The sequence below is a fragment of the Coccinella septempunctata genome, chromosome 3 (assembly GCF_907165205.1).
Source record: "Coccinella septempunctata chromosome 3, icCocSept1.1, whole genome shotgun sequence".
In the NCBI taxonomy this organism is placed as follows: Eukaryota; Metazoa; Arthropoda; class Insecta; order Coleoptera; family Coccinellidae; genus Coccinella; species Coccinella septempunctata.
The window spans coordinates 13,692,500-13,712,896 of NC_058191.1; the positions used below are offsets into that span (position 1 = coordinate 13,692,500).

Below are 20,397 nucleotides of genomic sequence, written 5' to 3' on the forward strand. Positions count from 1 at the left end.
TTTCAGCAACAATCGTCACTGTTTCTATTTGTGACTCGTCAGATCTTCCTTTAAAAAAGTGTTTCAGATCTCGTCTAACCAGTAAGGCAACACCTTCCCCAATGTTTGCGATTCTGTCACATCTATATATCTCATAATTCATGATGTTCAATCGCGTATTTGGTTGTATTCTTATTTCCTGTAAGGCTATAATATCAGGTTTCCTCTCTGATATTATTTCTTCTATTTCGGGTTTTCGAGTTCTGACCCCGTTTATGTTCCAGGAGACTATTTTAACGGAATTTTTCCTAGTTGTATGTTCCATTATTTCAGTTTACTGAACATTCCTTGGAGTTTTTTCTCCATCTCTCTTTCAATTTTCAACATGATTTTGTTGAAAATTTTTTCAGTAAAAGTCGGTGGATTCAGAGACTTTTCTGTTTTCTTTTGTTTTGTTGATCGTAGGTTTAGCTTGGGGCATTTTCGGTTGCTCCTTCTTCTGTACTGGTTTGGATACTTCTTTCTTCTTGTCGTCTACTTTGGAGGGGGTGGGCTTCTTTTTCTCCTGGACTTTTTGAGGAATCGTGCTCTGCTGAGCCGATTTCTGGCCTGTTTTCCTCTTCCTTGTAACTAATTTGAATTCGCTACATCCTTTGTAGCTTGCTGGATGGCCTTCTTCGCCGCACAGAACGCATGTGGCATTTCTCTCCTCACTTTTTCTGGTAAGTTCGCAATCTTTTGTGCAATGATTGCCCAAACATTTGACGCATCTGTATGGAAAAGAGCACTTGTTTTGTGCATGTCCGTACCTCTGACATCTGAAGCATTGGCTTGGATTTTCTGCCCTTCTTTTTGATTCCACTACAATGCAGAGATTGTAGAGGCGTCTTATTTCGAAAATCTCCTTTCTCTGAGTTTTTACCAGGTATAAGGGTATAAACTTTTTGGTTTTATTGGATGTCATTCTGGACACCTCGGCGTCATGGATTCCTTGGACCTTTAGATCATTTTTTATTATATCTAGGTCAGCATCTATTGGGAGATGTCTTATAACTGCGTATATCTTTTTCTCTTCCTTCATCTGGTACGTGAAGTACTCCTTACCAATCTGGTCAAAATATTTTGTTATGTTCCTGTAGTCGTCCACAGTCGAGGCTACGATCCTGATCCCGTCTTTTACGACGGTTGCTCTGTTGTAGCTGAATTTCTTCAAGTAGAGAGCTTTTGAGATCTCTACCCAATCGGCTGTACCCATCGTCGTGATGGGTGGAATTTTATCTTTTTTAGGTAACTCCGTTGCTTTTTTTGCGGTCTCTTCGTCTGAAGATGAACTTTCTTTACGCGCGCGTTTTGTGGGCGGCGCGTTCTGGGTTTTAGCAACTTGAGTTGCAAAATTTCTCTTCTTTTCCGGTTCTGGAGCTACTTCCTGTTTGGAGGAATTTTTGGGTACCGCTACCGGCTTTGCAATTCCTGCAAATGTGGGGGATTTCTGTGCCGTAATCTGTTTTGCAATTTCAGCAAAACTAGGGGATTGAGGCGCTTTATTCTTGTTAACTTCCTCTCTCAAGAGGCGTATCTCCCCGACCAACTGAGACACGGTTTCAGTCAGTTTATTTATTTGAGCCTTCAACTGCCCATTCTCTTCTTTGAGCCTTCTTCTCTGCATCTCCATCGCTGAATTCTTCGGTGTCCGTAGCTTCCATGTAGGAGCTCTCATTGTCTGAGACCTCCGACATGGCTTTTTGTCCGTATTGAACTATATGAGGTATTTCGGAATGATAATGAATATTGGAAATCCTTACTACTATGTTACTATTAAGCTATGTGGCTAAATTAAATATTTTCTATACTATCAGAAAAATAAATCGACTCACCAGTGATATCCGTGGAACCAGCGATCTTGGGATCTGGACTCGACACTGAATACACTGAATTTGAACGAATTTCCGCTCTATAACACATACACTTATAGAACTTACAAAAAACTTCGGAAGTTTCGTAGACGGAATCATGAATTACGCAGCTTCGCCAGTGTACACTTTCACCTCCGCATTTCTTCACTTTTACGGCACTGTGACACTTCGACTTTCTCGTCCGCTTTCTCTTTTATAGCACTAGGAGCACTGAAGCACGTCTTCGCTTGTCAAGCGAATGACTCGGAATACAACCGGAAGTTTTTTTTTTTTTTTTTTTTGGTGTAGCAGGGGGAAAATCTGCAAACAGACGAACACACCCTCTGCTGAGGGGGAACAGTGTGGGGATTCTCACTCTCTGAGCTCGAGACCCACTAAAAACCCTTAACTGCTTCTTCATAGGTTCCGGGCATTTTGCCTATTAACCAGTTGACTCTTATGGTTTCTGGACTCTCACACGATCATAGTCGTGTTGATAGTTGTATGCTGCCTATAGCTTTTATAGGTTAAGCTCTTCTTTGGTTACATTTAAATCCTTAACTGATCTCTCGGTCTTCGGTGGTAGGTTCTTGACCTTCTAGCTTCTTCTGTTGGATCGTAGTCGACTAATCTTCGTAGTTCCTCATTTGGATGTTGTTTGGCTTTGTCGAATATCCTTTCCGCCTTTCTCTTCATAAATTCTGTAACTGGTTCCCATTCCAAGTCCTTGTAGATTTGTTTGTTCCTAACAAACCAGGGTACGTCCATCGCCATTCTAAGGAGTTTATTCTCAGTGGCCTGTATTCTCTTGATGTGGGTCTTGGCTGCGAAGCCCCATGCCGCCGATCCATATGTGAGTTGTGGTCGCGCAATAGTTTTAATCATCGTCAACTTGATGTTTTTATTCATATGACTTCTTCTGCCTATGAGTGGATAAAGTTTACTCATTGCGGCTTTTGTTTTATCAACAGCACATTTGATGTGGTTTTTCCATGTAAGTCCTCTGTCAAGCGTCACTCCTAGGTATGTTGCTTCATTTTTCCATTCAACCTCTTGTCCATCAACTTCAAGGTTTTCTTCCATCCTCAATCTTCTCTTTTGCAGTAATATTGCTTGAGTCTTTCTTCCATTGATTTGGATTTTCCATTTGATGCACCATTTGAGTAATTCATCTATGGCTTCCTGCAGTCTCCGGTGTATGATCTCTGGGCGTCGATGTCTGAACGCTATTCCTGTGTCATCTGCGTACAAGGTGAGCATATTCCTAGCATTCTTCGGGATATCATAAACGTATATTACGTAAAGCAGAGGTCCAAGTACCGATCCTTGAGGCACTCCCGCTTCCAATTGTCTGGTTTGAGAGGTTGCTCCATCTATCTTCACATAAAAGTTTCTATTCCTCAGATAATTCCTTATAATCTTGCATAGCTTGGTCGAATATCCTGCTCTTTTCATCTTGTAGATTAGGCCTTCGTGCCATACTCTATCAAAAGCTCTCTCGATATCCATCAGAACTAATCCTGTGGCCTGTTTGGTCTGCATTCCTTCGGTGACGTATTCTATGAGCCGTAGTAATTGGAGTTCAGTCGAGTGTTCTCGTCGAAATCCAAATTGTTCGGGTGGGATTATCTTCAACATTTCTGTTTCCTCATTCAGCCTTTTGGCGATAACACTCTCGACGACTTTTCCTAGTGCTGATAGTAGGCTGATTGGTCTATAATTTTGAGGAAATTTCCGTTCCTTTCCAGGCTTGTTGAAAACTATCATTTCTGCAGTTTTCCATCTCTTTGGGTAGTATTCGGTCCTCATCACTCCGTTTGTTATATTCGTCAAGGCTGCTATTCCTTTTCTAGGCAATTTCTTCAACATACAATTCGTTATCCTATCTTCTCCCGGTGCTTTCCGGTTTTTCAGTTTCATTATGATCTCTTTGATTTCTGTTGGTGAAGCCGGTTTTGGAATGATTTCGGTTTCCGGTGGTTCCATCATCAGTTCTTCGTTTGCCTCCACTTCTTCTTCTAGATCTTCATTGTCATCATCATTTCTGTAATTTATTCTGGCTTCTCTCTCAATTGTGTCGGCAAGTGCTTCGGCTTTTTCAGGTCTCGTATATACCATTCCGTTTGCTCCATGCATTGGAGGTATAACTGTCTGTTCTCGTCGTAAGCGTTTTTGCATTTTCCAAGCCGAGTGATCTATTGTATTCAGTTCCCTTAATCTCTGGTGCCATCTGTTATTACGCAGTTCTGTTAAAGCATTTTTCAATATCTGACTATGCTTATTCAGTTTCTTCTTGTCTTCTTCTCTTTTTGTTGTTCTGTAGATTTTCCTGAGTCTTCTGTTCTTTTTTATAAGTTCCTTTATATCCCTTGGCGTATCTCCATGTGAATGTTTCGGAATTGGTTTCCTTATTCTCTTGGTGCTTTCTTCATAGGCTTCTTTTATATGATTTTCCAATTTTTCAACTGCTTCATCTAATTCATCCTGGGTGTTTATTTGGGGAATTTCCCTGATTTTCTCCTGAAGTAAATTCTTATATTTCTCCCAGTCTGTGCGTTCCTTGGTTTGTGTCTCTTCTTCGTTTCTTGGGCCATGTCCCACTATGAATTCTATGGGATTGTGGTCTGAAGTTCCGTCTTCTATTGTATCAATGCTGATTTCTTCAGTGATGTCTTTCATTACGACAATGTCCAGTACATCGGGTAGTCCATTTACTCTTGGTATGTAGGTCGGTATATCAGGTCCTATCACAACTGCATTAAGTTTTTCAGCATAAATCTTCAGTCTTCTCCCGTTTGTATTTTCCACCCTACTGTTCCATTCCTGCGATTTGCAGTTAAGATCACCAATTATGATTTTCGGGTGTCTTCCTTCTAGTAGCATTTTTAGATCCTCTTCCAGCATGTCCTTATCCGGTGATTTATAAGTTGAAATAATCTTCACTTGCCCTCGATTAGTATTCACAATAATCGATATTGCTTCTACTTCTTGTCCATTGAATATTTGGTCGAAATGGTGATCCATATTCCTTCTAGCCAGTATAGCAACGCCACCTGTGCTGTTAGGTCTATCATTTCTGTAAATATCGTAATTGGGAAATGCTATCCGAACGTTGGGGTTAAGTCTCGTTTCTTGAAGAGCTATGACATCCGGTCTCTTCTCTTCAATCAGTTCTTCGAATTCTGATCTGCGGGCTCTCAATCCTTCGACGTTCCAAGAGACGATTATGAGATTGTTCTTTATCGTCGTGTCAGCCATTAAATATTCTTAATAATTTGCTGCATCTTCTTCTCAATCTCTTTCTCCAGATTCTGCATCATCGTGCTGTGATGTACCCAACTAGGGTAGGTTCGGCTAATCGTCTATGCGGTGGAGGGATGACGAATAATGTTCGGCAGACTCATCAAAGGTGTTTATTTCTTAAGACATGTTGAACGGAGCACAGACTATAGAATTGACAACTGTATGATGTAATTCAATTATGAATGAATACACACACTGAATGAATCTTCCTTAGCCAAATGCTATATATTATTTATACATTGTTTACGGGTTGTGTTTATAATACATCATGAATTGATAAATATGAATGACAATGGTTATAAACATACAGATATCGATTACGTGATATTTCAAGATCAAGTCTATCTATCTGAGGCACGTTCTAATAATGATGTAAGGTTTCACAGGCCTTGCCGTCTCACGTATGAAAATATACAGGTTGTTCATACTGATACATACTACAGTGCTGAGGAGGTTTTTCGTGAACTTATCCAGTTCCTCAGTGATTCCAGAAATTCCTTTTCTGGTTTCGGCTTTTTTGACGGTTTTTGCCTTTTCCGTCTTTTTCTCTGGTTTCTTCGTCTCTTTGACTGCTTCGGTTGCAGTTTCCTGGGGTTTCTTCACTTCCGAAGAGTTTGGGGATGGCCTCGGTGTATTTTGTGTTGGCCTCGAGCTGGTCTGGTTCGATCTTGGCGATCTCTTGGTCTTTTTAGTGACCAATTTCCATTCGCTACATCCCTTGTAGCTGGCTGGATGTCCTTGCTCTCCACAGAGAACACAAGAGGCATTTCGCTCCTCGTTCTCCCTGGTGAGCGTACACTCCTTGGAGCTGTGATTACCGGAGCATTTCACGCACCTCCATGGAAAAGTGCACTTACTTTGGGCATGTCCATATCGCTGACAGCGGTAACATTGTCCAGGCCCGGTCGTCCTTCTCTTAGGTTCAACAACACAGTTCATGTTGTAGAGCCTTCTCACCTCGAAGATACCCTTATTCTGGGTTTTAACCAGCAATAAGGGCATCGGCCTCTTAGTTATATTTGAGGTCATTCTTATGACCTCAGCATCGACGATCCCTTGATCCTTGAGGTCGTCAAGGATCGTCGGGATATCTGCATCCAGCGGTAGATATCTCACTACCGCATAGATTTTCTTTTCTTCCTCCCGTTGAAGAGTGTAAAACTCCCTATTTATTTTATGAAGGAAGTCCGTCATTCTTCTGTGGTCTTCCGCGGTTTGTGGAACGACCCTAATTCCGTCCTTCACAGTAGTCGCTCTGCTGTAATTTATTCCGTTTCGCATTAACGCGTTGGAAATTGACGTCCATTCGGACGTACCCCTCAGGGTAACTGGGGGGATTTTTTCTTTTCTCTCCACTGGAGTGGTTTTCTCTTGGGCTGGGGTTTCCAAGACTCTTTTCTTGTTTGCCTCTTCATTTGACGAGGAGCTATCCTTTCTCACTCTTTTGGCGGGTGGGGAAATTTTGGTTTGAGGGGTTTTGACCACCTCCATCTTCTGTTTTTGAACCGGTAAGTTCACTTCTTGGACATTTTTCAAAATAATGTTCTTCTTGAGTGCTTTGGAGTAAGGACTTTCCTTATTTCCCTCCTGCAACTCGAGCCTCTCCCTGAGATTTTTAATCTCAGCAACTAAGCTAGATACCCATCTATCTAACTCATTCACCCTCGCTTTCAAACTTGCGTTCTCCTCTCTCAAAATATCGTGTTCGGACACGACATTAGCGATTTCTGGCGCGTCTTCTTCCATTACGGACTCGCAGTCCGAATGGTCAGACATTTTAGAATCTAATTAATAATTACTTCGCTACTCGAAGAAATTGGAAATAAAATTTTTCAAGACAAAAGAAAAATGTATCTCATGCATAAAAACAAAACGGCTCATCAAAAATTCTCTACGCTATGAGAAAAATCAGAAAGAAAGATACGAAAAATAAGCTCACCTGATGTTTTCTGCAGTACCAACGAGAAAATTCTCTGGACACTTAGGATGAACACCAACTTTGAAAATTTTAACGAATTAAAATTCCGATAACAAATATAGAACCTACACAACTTCACAGACGGAATCAAATATTCCGTAGCTTGGTTAGTGGGCACTTTCACCTCCGCTTTCACTTTTACGGCACTGTGACTTTCTCGTCCGCTTTCTCTTTTATAGCACTAGGAGCACTGTAGCACGTCTTCTCCTGTCAAGCGATTGACTCGGAATGAAAATGAACCGGAAGTGAAAAGATGCTTTAGTTGTAATAAAGTGGGTTTCACAATTAGAACTTCTCCCAGATGTTCGAAATCAAATTCGGGAAATGGTCAAAAGAGGCAGATTTGAGCGGCCACCTGTCTCTTACTCCGTCGGCGGCCGCGAAAGAAAGGAAACGAATGACTATCATATTAGATTTCACCTGAAAAAAATTTTCAACTTGAAGATGACGCGACCTTCAAACCCAATTACTATTAATGTTGCAAAAAAAGGTGTGAAATGCAATTGTATCGGGCTTGTAACCTCACCTCTCAAGTTAGAAAACAGAGTTCGATTAATAGAGATCATGATTTTGGATGATCTGAATCAAAATTTAATACTTGGGGTAGACTTTTGGATTTCCATGGGAATCGTGCCGGACCTTACTTCGCAGGGATGGGTTTTTAGAAATGAAAATTCTGATCAATCAAATTCTATTTATTCAATGAATGCCGAAAATGTTGTTACTTCAGAGGATAAGTTATCTTGGAATCAGAGGGAAGAATTGTATAATGTTATAGAAGAGGGTTTTGCCGGTTTAGGGAATGATTTAGGTTGTGTAAAGGGGGTGACTCACAAAATAATCGTTGATTCAGAACCTATTAAACAGAGATTCTATCCAGTTTAACCAGCAATGATGAAAAATATTGACGAAGAACTACAAAAGATGCTCGATGACGGTATTATAGAGAAATCTGATTCGGCTTGGTCGTCACCAATAGTACTGGTAAAGAAAAAAGACGGTTCCTATAGATTCTGCGCGGATTACAGAAAGCTCAATAAAGTTACTAAAAAAGACGCTTATCCACTTCCATTTGTTTCAGCAACGTTAGACAAGCTGGGAAGGGCAAAATTTATTAGCACTTTAGATATCAAGTCCGCATATTGGCAAATACCGATGGATAAAGATTCCAAACAGTACACGGCATTCACAGTCCCTAATAGAGGTTTATTTCACATTTTGCGTATGCATTTCGGTCTATGTAATGCTGGGGCTACCTTCCAGCGATCAATTGATAAGGTAATAGATCCTTCTCTAGAACCATATGTATTCGCGTATTTGGACGATATCATCGTGGTCACAGAAGATTTTGAACACCATTTGGAAATTTTAAGGGAAGTTTTCAGGAGGTTGAAGAATGAAGGTTTAACTTTGAATCGCGTGAAATGCAAATTCTGTACTTCCGAGATCAAATATTTGGGGTATGTAGTGAACGAAAATGGATTATTGGTAGATCCAGAAAAGGTCTCCGCGATTTTAAGATTATCGAAGTCAACTAAACTTAAAGAGGTCCGAAGAATAATCGGTCTAGCCTCGTGGTATAGGCGGTTTATACCTCAATTCGCTACATTAATTGCTCCAATTACTAAGTTGCTGAAAAAAGGTCAAAAACTAAGATGGAATGACGAACAAGAGGAAGCGCTGCGTTTGATCAAAGAAAAGTTAATATCATCCCCAGTGTTAACCTGCCCAGATTTTTCCAAGCAGTTCATTATACAATGCGATGCATCTTCTGAAAGAATGGGCGTCGTGCTATCACAGAAGGCTGTGAAGGCTGTAAAGAATAATGACCCTGATCATGTTATAGCGTACGCAAGTCGATCTTTGTCTAAATTGGAGAGAAAATACTCAACAACGGAACGCGAGTGTTTAGCAGTCCTGTTCACTGTTGAAAAATTTAGACCTTATATCGAGGGGACTAAATTCACCATAATTACGGATCTTTGGTCATTACTCTGGTTGATGACTTTAAAGGATCCCCATGGTCGTGTTGGACGTTGGGTTTTGAAACTACAACAATTTGACTTTGACATCGTCCATCGGAAGGGAAAAGAAAATGTAGTCCTAGATATTTTGTCGCGAGATACTCTAGACCCCGAAAATATACCAGAAGATGATGAAATTTTAAATTTGGACATCACGAGCCTCAAAAGCAATACCATTGTTGATCCTTGGATTCAGAAAATGAAGTCAAATGTAGAAAAATATCCTCTTAAATTCCCTTCTTGGAGATTACAAAACAACGAATTATATAAGTACGTTCCTTCAAAATATAATGATCTACAACCAGCTTGGAAAAGAGTCATTTCTAAAACCGAACGCGTACAAATAATCAGTAAAAATCACGATGATCCCCTAGCAGGCCACCCGGGTGTCTTCAAAACGTTTAAGAGAATCAGTCAGAATTATTATTGGCCACGGATGGCCGCTGATATAACTAAATATGTAGCAAAATGCACACCTTGCTGCAAAAACAAGCCTCTCTTACAGAAACCGGCGGGTTTAATGAGTTCCCATCCAATTCCTTCAGAACCTTGGGAATGGGTATCATGCGATTTCATTGGACCACTTCCTAGGTCTAATAATGGGTTCAAGAATATTTTGGTGACAACGGATCATTTTAGCAAATTTGTCATAATTCGCCCCTTAAGAAATACATCGTCTAAAGTTTTATGTAAGGTTGTAGAAGAGGAATTTTTCTTGATTTTCGGTCAACCTAAAACCCTTTTATGCGATAACGGACCACAATTAAAATCCAAAGAGTTCCGGGAATTATTGAATTCTTATGGGGTTACACAAAAATTTACAGCTAATTATCATCGCAAGCGAACCCCACTGAGAGCACAAATTAGACCCTCGAAACTATGTTGCGTTGTTATATATCGGATAATCATAAATGTTGGGATCAAGAACTGCACAAAATAGCTTGTGCCATTCGTACTCAAGTTCACGAGACCACTAAGTTTACTCCTTACTCTGTAGTTATCGGCAGAGACATGCCTACAAATGTATGCAAAGCATATGACTCCTCAGTAGAAAATCATGATAGTAAGAGTGATATAAGCGTGAGTAACGTTCAAAAGTCACTCAAGAAGCGTCAAGTTCTATTCCAAAAATTATACTCGGACATTAGAATACGTATGAATAACGCAACGGTACAGAATAAAAAACGCTACGATTTACGTAGAACGGCTGTCTCGTTCAATGTTGGAGACAAAGTGTATGTTAAAAATAAGAAATTGTCGGATGCCTCGCAGCATTATGCGAGTAAGCTTGCTTCTTTATATGAAGGTCCTTTTGTGATACGTGGAAAACCATCTTTATGGACTTATGAACTTTGGGATTCCGCAAAAAAGAAAACAAAAGGCGTGTGGCACGCTAAGGACCTGAAGTTGGCACCCTAAGAATTGTGATTTTACGTCACAATAGGTTATTGTTAATGTTCAATATTTTAAATAAAATTGTCGCTGTCAAATCAGATTCACGTTTTGGTCTCATTTCTTCTATCTACTCTTCTTCTTGCACTCGAGAGGTTCAAGGGTACGCTTGTTTAGTATCGCTCTAGTAGTGAGTTTCGGTATATAAATATATAAAAAAAAAAATTTTCAATTTTTTTTCTCCGGGTGAGGGGAGTGTAACTTTCAAATTTGAACGTTTGTAGATTCGCGCGAAGGTGCGCAAGGATCGCTAATATTCGAGCGCAGGTCGCGAATGGTCGGACCGGAATAAATCCTTTTCTCGGCTCATTATTATTTTGGATGCTCCGTCTTCACGAGATAAATAAAAAAGCGGTAGAAAATTTCTGCAACCACAAGTGTGGGATCTGTTATAAATTTATTTCAAGGAAGAGAAGTATTGAGAAGGTGTAGTGATCACCATTCATTCGATTAATTTGGATTTCAATAATAATAAGGTAACCGAATTACTTGATAGTTGGATTGTTTTTTCAAACTTTAACATTGTAGCGCTACGAGTGCGATTTCTGTGGAAGCACCAGTCCGATTGGCCGATTGCTAATTTTGGGCCGATTTGCCGACTTTGGGCCCGATTTTGCGGACCTCTCGACCGCCAAGGTACACCCAGTTCACCTTGGTACATCGCCACTCACCGGGGACGTTGCCACCCCTTACGTTTGTGCCGTTTCGCCCATATTCACGCTAAGTATATCTCAATTAAATCTTGGTGCAATTTCGCCTGTGTATTAATTTACAAAAGACAGTAAAGTTTTAGATTTTATACCTATTTACCTCTTGAAGAAACACGTTTGAATTGTGTATTTGATAGTGAACAGAGAGATAGAATAACACAAACTAACAACTAGACTTAGAAATTTTGATATCGATGTGATTTGGCGACTATAAATAAAAGCAAGGGAAAAAATATAATATCATCTTGTTATTAACCCTCATTCAGGTAGAGAAGAGGGAAATTATTGGTGAGTTCCTTTTATTGTTTTCCTCTTTACAAATTTATTGTACGTTAGAACCGGAACTTCGAGCTAGCCGGAGTTCTAGCGTTTGTAGATTCGCGCGAAGGTGCGCAAGGATCGCTAATATTCGAGCGCAGGTCGCGAATGGTCGGACCGGAATAAATCTTTTTCTCGGCTCATTATTATTTTGGATGCTCCGTCTTCACGAGATAAATAAAAAAGCGGTAGAAAATTTCCGCAACCACAAGTGTGGGATCTGTTATAAATTTATTTCAAGGAAGAGAAGTATTGAGAAGGTGTAGTGATCACCATTCATTCGATTAATTCGGATTTCAATAATAATAAGGTAATCCTCTGAAATAACAAAATTTTCGGCATTCATTGAATAAATAGAATTTGATTGATCAGAATTTTCATCTCTAAAAACCCATCCCTGCGAAGTAAGGTCCGGCACGATTCCCATGGAAATCCAAAAGTCTACCCCAAGTATTAAATTTTGATTCAGATCATCCAAAATCATGATCTCTATTAATCGAACTCTGTTTTCTAACTTGAGAGGTAAGGTTACAAGCCCGATACAATTGCATTTCACATCTTCTTTTGCAACATTAATAGTAATTGGGTTTGAAGGTCGCGTCATCTTCAAGTTGAGAATTTTTTTCAGGTGAAAAAATAAATCCCTGGACATAACTGATTTATTACTGCCCGAGTCCAGCAATGCTTGCACTTCGTAACCGAAAAAAGAAACTTTTAAATATGGGCGTCTGTCCCGCGAATTTTGTGAAGAAAATATATAATCTAATATGATAGTCATTCGTTCCCTTTCTTTCGCGGCCGCCGACGGAGTAAGAGACAGGTGGCCGCTCAAATCTGCCTCTTTTGACCGTTTCCCGAATTTGACTTCGAACATCTGGGACAAGTTCTAATTGTGAAACCCACTTTATTACAACTAAAGCATCTTTTCACTTCCGGTTGATTATTTTTGGTACAATTTGAAGCAATGTGTCCAAAGGTGCCGCACTTAAAACATTTCACATTACCCCTAGAATTTTTAGCCGTTAATCGGTCTTGAAATTTTGACGAACAACCCGCATGATCTCGCGCATGATACTCTGTATAACCTAGGTCCGGTTCTAATAACTCATCGTGATTTCTAGTTGGAGCCACGTATGAACTAGCATTGACATTTCTTGACTCAATTAGTTTTCCTACCTTGAGGAGGTCTTCGAAAGTTTCAACAACAGAAGTAATTGACGTTGATAATGGGGTGTTAAATTCTTCAAAATTATCTGCAGACGAGACTGTTCAGATATTTGAGCTGATAGCCTACTGAAAAGGTTATTCATGATCGCGACATACATACCTATGTTTTCTCCTCTACCTTGTGTTCTTTTCTTTATTTCTTCGAACAAACGAGAGTTATAATCTGGTGGTTGAAATTGTTCTCTGAGTTTCAAGGAAAAATCTTTCCATCCCGACAGGTCTTTGCGTATACTACGATACCAACATAAAGCTTTGCCGTCAAGCAATTGTAAAACACCATCAAACAAATTCGACTCAGGTAAATGTCTGGCTATGGCTAGTTCCTCTACTTTTTCTAAAAGAGCACTAACCGACAATTCTGAATTTTCGCCAGTGAATTTTAAATTCCACAAATGTATTGGAACGGTAATAGGAGACAGATTCGAACCCATTTGATGTTTCCGCGCGTCTGCCTTTGAAACAATATTCAGATTGGAGAGAGTTGCCAAATCGTCATCATCTGAAGAAGATGTCGAATCCGATTCATTTTGCTCTAGTGTTAGAGGAGTAGAACATTTTCTCTGACAGCTTTTAATTTTTTTCTGCATAACGGATTTTAAGGACAAAAATTGTACAATCAGTAAGGACTTAACTTTCTTCTCCTCTTCACTAGTAGGTGAGGTTAAATTAATTCGTCCCATCGCATGAGATAACTTCGACACCAGTTTTTTATAAATACCATCTTCCGAACTGTCAAAAGCATCCAGAATATTCTGTAACTCAATAAGTTTTTTCGATAAAGCTTCAGAATCCATCTTGAATTCGAATGGATAATTTGGATATTTGAAAGAGTTGTTACCTTTTTCCAATTTAATAAGTTGGCGCAATGCTTTTCTCATTTCATCCATCTTACTCAACCCTGAAATTCCACGTATTTCCAATTCATAACACAGTTCATCTGAACTGAGACGATTTATCTCATAACCCGTTCGGGACATAATGAAAATACAAATTCAATCAACGACGAATATCAGAGGAATGAATAAAAAATAATAACTTAACTACCGATTCAATTCAGAACCGAAATACTTGACATGAAAAAGAGACAAAACAAAGAAACACCAGTCCGACTCAAATGCAAACCCTGTGTTCGCATTAAATTCCGATTCCAATCTTGATGATTGCAAATGAAAACAACAACATATGCATATGCCACTGAAGGTATTGGCTCTTATCTGTTTGTAAAATATCACGATAAGATTTCGCGATGATTTATGCCGTCTCACTCACAAATACAATTATTAATATTTTACTGAAACCCTTTTATTTCAAGCAGAGAAGGAAATTATAAAATCAAACTAAACAATTATTTCCGTTTGGCGCCAACTGTAACGCTTGGCGCCCAACTTAGCGTGAATATGGGCGAAACGGCACAAACGTAACGCTAGAACTCCGGCTAGCTCGAAGTTCCGGTTCTAACGTACAATAAATTTGTAAAGAGGAAAACAATAAAAGGAACTCACCAATAATTTCCTTCTTCTCTACTTGAATGAGGGTTAATAACAAGATGATATTATATTTTCTCCATTGCTTTTATTTATAGTCGCCAAATCACATCGATATCAAAATTTCTAAGTCTAGTTGTTAGTTTGTGTTATTCTATCTCTCTCTTCACTATCAAATACACAATTCAAACGTGTTTCTTCAAGAGGTAAATAGGTATAAAATCTAAAACTTTACTGTCTTTTGTAAATTAATACACAGGCGAAATTGCACCAAGATTTAATTGAGGTATACTTAGCGTGAATATGGGCGAAACGGCACAAACGTAAGGGGTGGCAACGTCCCCGGTGAGTGGCGATGTACCAAGGTGAACTGGGTGTACCTTGGCGGTCGAGAGGTCCGCAAAATCGGGCCCAAAGTCGGCAAATCGGCCCAAAATTAGCAATCGGCCAATCGGACTGGTGCTTCCACAGAAATCGCACTCGTAGCATTCCGAGTCATTCGCTTGACAAGAGAAGACGTGCTACAGTGCTCCTAGTGCTATTTATTTATTTTTTATTTAAGGGGTTACATACAGATCTAGTGATCCAAAAATAGAACCCTCTATTTAAATTTAGTGGGTTGTGAATAAAATACAATAAAACTAAAACATCAATCAGTGATCAAAACAGAAGCAAAAAAAAAACATTATTCGCACATAGGTAAACACAGATAAATACTACCAGCGGCTCGTGAAAAGGACACAGTTCCACAGTTCATAAGCACTTAAGCCTGTATGGCCTTGCGTTCAGCTCTCAAAAATTCTCCTGACTCTCCGACGAAAGGACAGCAGGGATAACCTCAAATATTCTACATTGCCGCAGTATTCATTGAAAGTCCTGAGCATTCGACACAAAGGGGAATTCTGACCGGCATTTGTTCTCCTAAAAGGTATCTTAAAGAATTCAAAATATCTCAGCACTCTATTCGGGATGTTCAGCTGGACCCTAGAAAAGATTTCCGGACTTTGAGTTAGTCCATTCATTATCTTGAAGACCATAATTAAATCCGCGATGGCTCTTCTACCCTGTAGTGTCACAATCCCATGCTTTCGCATCAATGGAGAATAGTCGCTATTTTCAATGGGAGTTTGGGACCTATATGCAACAAACCTGAGAAATCTCCTCTGAACTCTTTCTATCCTGTCAATATGAACTTGATAATGGGGATGCCAGACAACCGAAGCAAAGCACAGTTTATTGTGAATATACGCAAAATAAATGTTCAGAAGAGGCCTTTCCCGAAAAACATGACAGGTTCTCCTTATGAAACCGATAAGTTTGTTACAATCGTTCACAGTTTTTTCGATATGCGCTTTGAATGTAAGTTTCGAATCCATTAAAACTCCCAAATCCTTTACCTCAGAAGCCCGTCTCAATTCATGATTTTCAATTTTGTAGGTGAATTCAATACAATTCTTGTTTTTAGTAAACGAGATTCTTAAACATTATTCGAAGTTCAGAAAAAGACTGTTACCTCTACAGAACGTTGCAAGTCTATCAAGATCTTCCTGAATTTTAAGGCAGTCAGCCAGGCTTTTCACACGAAGGTAAACTTTTAAGTCGTCTGCATATAGCAGGAAAAGACAGAACTTAAAACAATTAAAGATTTCATTTATGTAAAGAATAAACAATAACGGGCCTAGATGACTGCCCTGTGGCACACCGGACAACGCGTCAAAGGGTTCAGACCGATAACCGTTAAGAACCACAACCTGCATTCTACCGCGAAGATACGACCAAATCCATCTGAGAAAAAAGCCATTCACACCAACCTCAGCAAGTCTATTTATAAGGATTTCATGGTTTATTTTATCGAATGCCTTGCTGAAGTCAGTGTAAACGACATCCACCTGGACGCGATCGTCCATTGACTCTAATATATATTCGGTGATGGTCATTAAATTAGTCTCAATCGATCTACCCGGAAAAAACCCATGCTGTTCCTGTATAACAACGTCTTTAGTCACCTTGAGAATTTCATTGTATACGATTTTTTCGAGAAGCTTTCCGAAAATGCACAACTTGGATATGGGCCTGTAGTTCCTCACGCAATGTCTATCTCCGTTTTTATATATCGGTAGAATTTCAGATATTTTCCACTTAGGCCCGGTACTTTCACGTGCGAATAAATAAATTTATTCGCATTTATTAAGTCTTATTCGTAAGATTAGTAAAAATGCAGTCTTTTCACTTTCAGATAGTGTTATTCATCGAATAAATCTGTCATTGAAACTTAATTAGAAGAGTTTATTTGTCATAGATCGAATGTCGGTTCGTCATTATTGGTTGAATAAAATTTATTCGAAGGTGAAAGTACGGGCCTTAGTGGGAAAGATGCCGCTTTTCAGGGAGAGATTGAATATATGAAGAAGAGGTGTAAGAATGCTATCTTTACAATTAAGTATAAATGCAACCGGGATAAAATCTGGCCCTGCGCTTTTCCTAGAGTCCAACGAATTTATTGCAGCCAAGTTTTTCTCGAGTGATCTCCGTCTCGTCCGCAGTTCCGAATGTAAAATTATGTTGATTTATTGATGTTGGGTGGACATAAATACTCTTAAAAAATTCGGAGAATAGATCGACGATAGTGTCACCACTATCAGCGACTTTATCATCAAGATATACAACATTCGGAACTGCAAAATTACTTTTTTTCTTATTTTTCACATATTTCCAGAATGCTTTGGGGTTAGTCTTGATTTGGTCTTCCATGTTGCGGGTGTACTCGAGATAATCATCCCGCATCAGTTTTTTGGAAAGGCGTCGCAGTTCGATAAATTTTTGGTAAAAGGCCGCATCATTATAGATTTTAAATTTTTTGTGCATTTTGTTTTTTCGAATTATAGTGAGTATCGTTTTACGTTTGAAGTCAAAGGAACGTGTTTATTGATAATTTCTCCAATCTTGGCGTAGAAAATCTCAACCGCGGTATCTACATCCTTGTCGGAGAACAAACCCGGCCAGTCAGTTCCTGAGAGATCGCTGTTGAGTGCCCCATAATCAGCCTTACTATAATTATAATATGCTTTGTTTTTGATAGGCAATTTTTTAAAATTCAATTTTTTTAAGTTTACTTCTACTGCGGGATGATGACTGTCCTCACCTATTATAATCTCAAGAGGTCTTTTTACATTTTTAATCAGACACTGATTGGAGAACACCAGATCTAACATTTTATTTTTTTTTATTAGGTATATAATTGAACTGCAGAAAGTTAAGAGATAGGAGCATGTCAATCAGATCAGAATATTTATCTTCAACATTTCTGGGCTCATAGAAAGTTTCATTGGGAACTAAGTGCCATTCTACTGTGGAAAAATTAAAGTCACCTAAAATAATTACATTATTTCTGTTGATTAGGAGTTCATTCTCTTCTAACTTCTTGAGGAAAGAGTTATATGCAGAAATGTCACCCGGCGGTAAATAGACGACACAAATATAAACTTTTTCACCGTTATCCCTAGTTATGGACACCCACAAGTCCTCCGCGACGGACTGAAGACCAGGATGATGACAGCCTTAAACGCCGGATCCACCGCTATCATAACTCCACCTCCGTCAGATTTCTGCGAAGTGGTGGCATCTCTGTCCCTCCGAAAAACGTTATAACTCTTGTCGAATAGTTCGTTGGTGTTGACACTGCTGTTCAACCATGTTTCCATGAAGCAGAGAACGCTGAAATCGCACATACTGGTATTCTCTGAAAATTCCTGCGTTTTGGTACGGAGTCCCCTGACATTTTGCAAATAAATCGAAAAATCATTGTTCCCAGCCATTGTGAAAAAAGAAGAAAATATACATGTATCCTAGTAGCAGATGAAGCACACCGAATCGACGACTCTACAGCTTCTGCAACATACAAGTCCCCCTGATATGCAAGATCGGCGACGCCTCTGTTTTCCTAGCAAAAACTCGACCATCCCTCACCCATACAAATTTGATGCCCCTCTTTCTAGCGACTTCTCTAGTTTCCTTATGGAGAATTTTATTGGCGAGGGTTAGATGTTCATTTATATATATGTCATTCGACAGTCCCTCCACAGACAACGCTGAACTTTTAGAATTTGTTTGAGTTCGTAGTCGTTTGTTGGCCAGCAGTATGCTATCTTTCAATCGGCGAGAAGAACAAGTAACAATAATGTTTTTGGGTTTATCCTTAGGGGAATATTTCGAGTTGCTTCGAACACGATGGATCCTTTCGAAGTCTCCCTCTACTACGGGTATATTAAGGGTTGAACACACTTTATTCATAATTTGGAAGAGATTCTCATTTTCTCTCTCTTGTACTCCCTGAATTTCCAGGTTGTTCATTCTTGACGCCTGTTCTAGGTCATTCAGCCTAGAATTCAAAGTTTCAAAATCTGATTTCATTTGTTGATTTTCAATGGTTAGTTTGTCAACTTTCTTCACACAATCGTTGAATTTAGTGAGAGGTTCCTCGAAGTCAGAAACCTAAGCGCTACAGAACGAAACAGATTCCCGTAGTATTTTCATTTCTCCCCTCATCTCTCTCACCTCTTTTCTGAGTAATCGCAAAATCGATACCATTTCGCTATCGGATGAATCGGAATCCCTGGCGGCGGGAGCTACCGCCGTCTCCGTCGGCATGTCCTCGAAACCCATCGAGGTACGTACTTCTGCAAGACCGTGAACGCGCTCCCCACCGCGACGCAAGTCTTAGCGCATCCACCTGACTCAGGGACATTTTCAAACATTGGCCGTGGAAAAACTTCTCACAAAAACTACCGCACTGGAGACCGGGTTTCCTCCGATTCACCGGCTCGGAACATATTTGACAATGCTTTTGTTTACTCATAGTTTTTAACGTGATTATTATGATTCCTCAAGGTAGTGAAACGAATATAATCAACAAACAATAATAATGAAAACAACGTTAAATGCAAATAATTACTTGTCCTTTTAACTGTTTTCAATATGAAACATCCACTAAATAATCTGCCCGGAGCGAGTATTAGACACGTCCGCACCGTGTGGCTTCAAACGTTATAGTTTGAAGCTATAAAAGAGAAAGTCGAAGTGTTACAGTGCCGTAAAAGTGAAAGCGGAGGTGAAAGTGTACACTGGCGAAGCTGCGGAATTTATGATTCCGTCTACGAAACTTCCGAAGTTTTTTGTAAGTTCTATAAGTGTATGTGTTATAGAGCGGAAATTCGTTCAAATTCAGTGTATTCAGTGTCGAGTCCAGATCCCAAGATCGCTGGTTCCACGGATATCACTGGTGAGTCGATTTATTTTTCTGATAGTATAGAAAATATTTAATTTAGCCACATAGCTTAATAGTAACATAGTAGTAAGGATTTCCAATATTCATTATTATTCCGAAATACCTCATATAGTTCAATACGGACAAAAAGCCATGTCGGAGGTCTCAGACAATGAGAGCTCCTACATGGAAGCTACGGACACCGAAGAATTCAGCGATGGAGATGCAGAGGAGCTTGTAAGGCTCAAAGAAGAGAATGGGCAGTTGAAGGCTCAAATAAATAAACTGACTGAAACCGTGTCTCAGTTGGTCGGGGAGATACGCCTCTTGAGAGAGGAAGTTAACAAGAATAAAGCAGGAAGTAGCTCCAGAACCGGAAAAGAAGAGAAATTTTGCAACTCAAGTTGCTAAAACCCAGAACGCGCCGCCCACAAAACGCGCGCGTAAAGAAAGTTCATCTTAATTTTTTTTTTGGTGTAGCAGGGGGAAATCTGCAAACAGACGAACACACCCTCTCCTGAGGGGGAACAGTGTGGGGATTCTCACTCTCTGAGCTCGAGACCCACTAAAAACCCTTAACTGCTTCTTCATAGGTTCCAGGCATTTTGCCTATTAACCAGTTGACTCTTATGGTTTCTGGACTCTCACACGATCATAGTCGTGTTGATATTTGTATGCTGCCTATAGCTTTTATAGGTTAAGCTCTTCTTTGGTTACATTTAAATACTTAACTGATCTCTGGGTCTTCGGTGGTAGGTTCTTGACCT

General features: G+C 39.6%; 1 protein-coding gene across 1 annotated transcript; it reads right to left on the bottom strand.

Annotated features, from left to right (window-relative positions):
* Positions 1–18,246: 18,246 nt before the first annotated feature.
* Positions 18,247–19,029, bottom strand: LOC123309666. The gene is made up of 2 exons (XM_044892878.1): positions 18,922–19,029; positions 18,247–18,810 (listed from the first exon to the last, which is right to left on the bottom strand). Exons 1-2 carry the CDS (start codon positions 19,027–19,029, stop codon positions 18,247–18,249), a joined length of 672 nt encoding a protein of 223 aa, XP_044748813.1.
* Positions 19,030–20,397: the final 1,368 nt, after the last annotated feature.